The sequence below is a fragment of the Sus scrofa genome, chromosome 14 (genome assembly GCF_000003025.6).
Source record: "Sus scrofa isolate TJ Tabasco breed Duroc chromosome 14, Sscrofa11.1, whole genome shotgun sequence".
NCBI classification, from domain to species: domain Eukaryota; kingdom Metazoa; phylum Chordata; class Mammalia; order Artiodactyla; family Suidae; genus Sus; species Sus scrofa.
Window position 1 is genome coordinate 60,965,271 of NC_010456.5, and position 6,296 is coordinate 60,971,566.

Here is a 6,296-nt window from a genome sequence, read left to right on the forward strand (position 1 = left end):
GTGTCAGACCTACTTGGCTTTTTACTCAGTCCCCTTCCCCTTTGCTACAGAAGTTTTTATTGTTTGTAATGTTTTTTCTAAACCAATGGGATAGAGGAAGTTTAAATTTGAGAGTCTTTCATTTGTGGACATTGGCTTGAAGCCTGAGAATCCAACCAATTGCCATAATAAAATGTGTTAAGATTTATATGGTATTAAAATTTGTGTTCCTTTGTAGAAGACCTATGGAATATTCATGACCAAGGAGCAAAACATAAGAAAAGTCAAGCTGAAAATTCAAGGCAAGTTCCAGAATTCAATTTTGAGATTAGAAGTTTTGTAAGAAAGGGTCTAAATGGGAGAGCACCAGTTAATACTAAATGTGAGAAAACTAACACTGAAGCAAATTCAAAGAACATAATCCAAATGGGAAAGCCCTTTTTAATAATTCAGGATCAGGAGATTCAAACTTTGAAACAGTCTTTTAATTCTTTTATTTATACAATAACAGAGGCTTTATTGCACTAAGTGTGGAGTTCAGGCAGTTAAGAGGCCCAGTGAATATAATTCAAGTTCCTTCTACCAGATGTTACACCACAATGTACGTCAACATAGAATACCCACAGTGGAGAAACCCTATGAATCTAATGAATATTGGAAAAATCTGTAGAAACCAGTTCTCTCAGAGTTTATTGGAAAATATACACAACAGACCAAAAAAAAAAAAAAAAAAAAAAGTAAAACCTTATACATTAATGAATTGGGGACATTTTTTTCTAGGAATGGAGAACTCACAAAACCTCAGGAAACTCTTACCAGAGAGAAAACCTATAAATGTAATGAATGTGGAAAGTCCTTCTGCCAAAAATCTATCCTCACAATACATCAGCATACTCATTCAAAGGACAAACCCAGCGAATGTGGGAAATCTCGGAATGAAGACCTCACAAGACAACAGAAAACTAATACCAGAGAGAAAACCTATGAATGTAAAGAATGTAAGAAAACTTTCTACCACCTGTCATCTCTCAGTAGACATTTGAGAACTCATGCAGGAGAGAAACCCTACGAATGTAATCAGTGTGAGAAATCCTTCTACCAGAAGCCACACCTCATGGAACATCAGAAAACACACACAGGAGAGAAACCCTATGAATGTACTGAATGTGGGAAGTTCTTCTATGTTAAGGCATACCTCATGGTACATCAGAAAACACACACAGGGGAGAAGCCATATGAATGTAAGGAATGTAGGAAATCCTTTTCCCAGAAATCACACCTCACAGTACATCAGAGAACACATACAGGGGAGAAACCCTATAAATGTAAGGAATGTGGGAAATTCTTCTCTAGAAATTCACACCTCAAAACTCATCAGAGAACTCACACGGGAGAGAAACCCTATGAATGTAAGGAATGTGGGAAATGCTTCTACCAGAAGTCAGCCCTAACAGTACATCAGCGAACTCACACAGGGGAGAAGCCCTTTGAATGTAATAAATGTGGGAAAAACTTTTACTATAAATCAGACCTCACCAAACATCAGAGAAAACACACAGGGGAGAAGCCCTATGAATGTAATGAGTGTGGGAAATCTTTCTCTGTGAATTCAGTCCTCAGATTACATCAAAGGACTCACACGGGAGAGAAACCTTATGAATGTAAGGAATGTGGGAAATCCTTCTCTCAGAAATCACATTTTGTCATACATCAGAGAAAACACACAGGAGAAAAACCCTTTGAATGTCAGGAGTGTAAGAAAACTTTTTTCCAGAAATCAAAACTCACTGCACATCAGAAGACACACACAGAAGGGAAAAGCTTATAAATAGTATAAATTGGGAAATTCTGTCTGAATTCATCCTTAATAATAATTAGATAATTTACACAAAACAAAAACCTTATGAAATGTCAATAGCATGGGAAAAATTCAGGCACAATCTTTCTTCACATAGAAAAAATTAGGGAGGAATTTTTACCATATGTCATACTTTACTAAATATGAAATAACATAGATGGCAGAAACACTACAAATTATAAAACATGAGGTAACCCTTTCTTAACAAAAGGCATACTTTATTGTACAACATAGGACTTCTATAGGAAAGATTTGTCAGGGTAGCGATCATTTAGATAGCCCACGTGAGTGAGAAATTCCTATCAGTATCCTGAGCATTCAGAAACCTTTTCAATACTAGTTGGGCTCATTAGAACACTTGAAGGGAGAGTTCCCGTCGTGGCACAGTGGTTAACGAATCCGACTAGGAACCATGAGGTTGCGGGTTTGATCCCTGCCCTTGCTCACTGGGTTAGCAATCTGGTGTTGCCATGAGCTGTGGTGTAGGTCGCAGACGTGGCTCGGATCCCTCTTTGCTGTGGCTCTGGTGTAGGCTGGTGGCTACAGCTCCAATTAGACCCCTAGCCTGGGAACCTCCATGTGCCGCAGGAGTAGCCCAAGAAATAGCAAAAAGACCAAAAAAAAAAAAAACAAAAACACACACACACACACACTTGAAGGGGATAATGAAAGATTGCAACATATGGAAGGCTTTATCAAGATGTGATGTTTCAGTCATCATAATGAATGTCAAATCATTGTTTTAAGGTATAAAACCTTTATAGCTATTTTAAATATGTGAAAGCTTTTTTACAAAAATTTAAAGAGATTCTGTACCAAGGGAAACAAACAGTCACATTGCAGAGATCTGATTACAAGGTTTTTCTTTTAAAGAAACCTGCAAATGTCTAGATATATGAAGCTTTTGAAAAAGCATAAATAAACTGAATAACTAGGTGACATCATTTAACACGTGAAAAGTCCTTTAGTGTGTAGGACTTATGTATGATTGTCATTGTGCTACAGACCAGATTTTGGATGTTTGATGTGCATGTGAACTCATCCATAGTTGTACATAGGGAAATATGTAGCCTTAGTTCAGTAACATTTATGTATGTGAAGATATCACACATTAAGTTTCAGCAATGACTCCTGTTATTAACAGAATGTTAATTTAAGTGTAATATTCTTTAAAAATTATAATGTATCTTTTTCTCTTATTCCCTGACATTAATTCCCTAATCCTTCAGAAGAAGCTAAAAGTGTTTTTGTAAAATTTTCCACTCTCATGGTTAGCCAAATTTTACATTAAGGATACATTTATGTATAGGAAAAACCTAAGTTCATTTTTGAAAACACCCTACACAATAAAAAACATAATGCTGTGTAAGGAAATATCTTACTGTTGATGTTTTAGCAGGTTTCAGCGCTATCTGCATTTGTATTTTGTATGAGAGTCCTAAATGTTATCCACTACCTTTTTCTTCCTAGTAGAAACAACATGACATAGAAGTTAGTGTGGACTCTGGACCGCTACTGCCCAGGCTAAGTTTCTAGCATAGGGCATGCATTTAACCTCTGTGCCTCAGTTTCCTTTTCTATAAAAGGGAAGTGACAATAACAATATGTTAGGATTGCTGTGAGGTGTAAATGAGTTATTATTTTTAAAGCACTTAGAATAGTATTTGAGACACAGGAAGAGCTATATGTTAGATACTATCATAATTTGTATTTCTTGAATTATGCTGCAAAAAAAATTAAAAGCTTTGCTACCAATATTTATCCCTGACTTTATTGCTGTAGTGCCTTGTTTGTTTTAGTTTTGCATTTTTCCACAAATGATTCAGATCTGGCCCACTGTCTACAAGCTAAGAATGGTTTTACATTCCTAAATGGTTAAAAAAAATAAAGAATATCTTATGACATGTGAAAATTATATATTTAAACTTGTGTCTATAAATACAAGTTTTATCAGAACACTAATAGAAAAAAAACAACCATTTGTTTCTCTTTTGCCTGTGGCTCCCTTCATATTATAGTAGCAGAGTTGAGTATCCTGACAAAAGAACATATGCCCCACAGAGACTAAGATAGTTACTATCTGGTGCTTTACAAATTTAAGTTTTCTTAGAGCTAAAAATAACACAACCAATGTGGAGTTATACTTTTATATGTATTATGTTTCAGAAACGATACAACAATTTGTGGGTAGGTGGGGGTTTTCTGCAGCATATTTATTATGTGCATTTTTTTGGCCACACCCATGGCATGCAGAAGTTCTTGGGCCAGGGGTCAAATCTGCACCACAGTAGTAACCAAAGCCACAGCAGTGACAACACCAGATCCTTAACCTGTTAAGCCAGCAGGGAACTCTGTATTTATTTATATAAACCTAAGCATTAGAATTTTTTTCAAAAAAATATGCTTTACCTGCTAGATTATCATAACATCAAAACAAATTCCCTGATGGAAGGTAGCAGTAAACGTATGAAATAAACACTGCCTAATAGCACTCCAATAAATGATTTTTAAATATCAAGAAGTTTTCTAAAACAGAAGGTATCTTTCCCCAAAGTCCTAGGGATATAAGCTCCAGTTCCTTGATTAACAAATCCACAAAGAATGGTCATCTACCATAGCAAACTCCATTACTGTTGAATCTCACCTGCGTGTCAGGAGAGCTTGCATTGCACACTGTACCTGCTAGAGAGTCTGTCTTGTGATAAGACAAAACTATCAGTAATAAATGGGTCAGAACAGTTTTCCCAAGTGCAGTATATTTTGCTTCTTAATTCCAAAGGAGTCCACCAAGTACCTTGAACTCTAGTAGGAGGGATAAACACAATTTTTCATGTAAAGTTACATCTGGCCTTGCCCAGACCATTAGACTTCTGAAAAAGAATTTAAAATGTGGCAGGGATCTAAAATTTTGTACTCTCTCATCCTTTGACATGTATATTTCTGAGGCATGCAAAATATTTCCTAGTTCCTGTTAACCAGTTCTGATTAGCATGATGACATAAAGATGATGGACTAGCTTACTATTATGATCAAGGGTCCAGCAGATTATACTGTGACATGGAGAAAGTATGTAACCACAGCCTTGAAGCAAGACAGTAAGTGTATACTGGTACCCACCCCATGTAAAATAAAAATGCTTTTTGTAATTTTCTTTTTCTTTTTTGGCCGCCCCACTATATATGGAGTTCCCAGGCCAGGGATCGAATCTGAGCTGGAGTTGTAACCTATGCCACAGCTTCAGCAACACTGGATCCTTAACCCACCCTGCTGGGGACCGAATCTGCCTCCCTGCTGCTGCAGAGACACCGTCAATCTCATTGAGCCACAGCAGGAACTCCTTGACTCTTTTAATTAATAGGTTTTATTTTTAATTTTATTTATTTATTTATTTTTGTCTTTTGTATTTTTAGGGCCATACTCATGGCATATGGAGGTTCCCAGGCTAGGTGTCGAATCGGAGCTGTAGCTGCCAGCCTATGTCACAGCCACAGCCACGCTGGATCTGAGCCGCATCTGTGACCTACACCACAGCTCACAGCAACACCAGATCCTTTACCCACTGAGTGAGGCCAGGGATGGAATCCACAACCTTATGGTTCCTAGTCAGGTTTGTTAATCACTGAGCCATGATGGGAACTCCTATTAGTTTTAAAAGAACACATTTTCCACATTTATAAGTTAGAGGCTGTTTAGAGATATGACAACCAGCAGAATTGTTAAGTTTATGATAGTCCACCACCACTTGCCATCATCCTTTTTTTTTTTTTTTTTTTTTGGTAGAGGTCAAACAGGTAAAATGATTTATGATACAACGGGGACTGCCAATCCCAAATCTTTTACATTTAAAAGAGTTCTACCAATCTTGACCAGGGAATAGATCCAGAGGCTTCTATTTGATCTTTCTTATCATAATGACTCTTACTCCCAGGAAAGAATGCAAAGAAGAGAGTTCTTCCAAATGTATTCATCCCAAGTATGTACATGGGAAGTGGGGAAATGACTAACATAGTAGATTTGTGAATCCACTGAACTAAATGTGAAAATGATCTGTAACAAGACTCCATGTATCAGCTGGTCTCCATAAAACCCCATTCTCATTGGGAGTCCTGATAGTGTTGGACAAGACTAAATGCAAAGTCCTATGAGTGTGGATATTGCTCATTTGCTCTTGTAAATAACTGTAAATCCTTTGAGGAAGGATTAGGAGAAAGAACAGATGTAGAAAACACTTGGGGTGCCATTGGTGGTATCCTTCCTCACTTGGTTCTGGCCACACTGTCAATCAATGGGATTAGGGACTGAAAATTGGCTCATAAATAGAAACTGGATGAGGATAACAATTCTCCATTAGAGTCTGACATCAGTCCTTTCAGCTTTTGACTTAGTTTCTAGTTGATTATCAATCTATCCCACCCCTAGAAACACTAACACCATGCTCTATATTGCTACATATCCCTGA

General features: G+C 37.1%; 1 protein-coding gene across 5 annotated transcripts in view; it reads left to right on the plus strand.

The window, feature by feature from the left end:
* ZNF25 (zinc finger protein 25) overlaps window positions 1-3,743 on the plus strand; it is a 31,390-nt gene extending 27,647 nt beyond the window's left edge. For all 5 annotated transcript variants that reach the window (XM_021072378.1, XM_013983246.2, XM_005670993.3 and 2 more), the window contains 2 exons: window positions 218-281; window positions 760-3,743. In XM_021072378.1, the coding sequence (XP_020928037.1) occupies window positions 218-281; window positions 760-1,807 (1,112 nt within the window). In that variant the 3' untranslated portion in view covers window positions 1,808-3,743. The remainder of the gene's footprint in view (window positions 1-217; window positions 282-759) is intronic.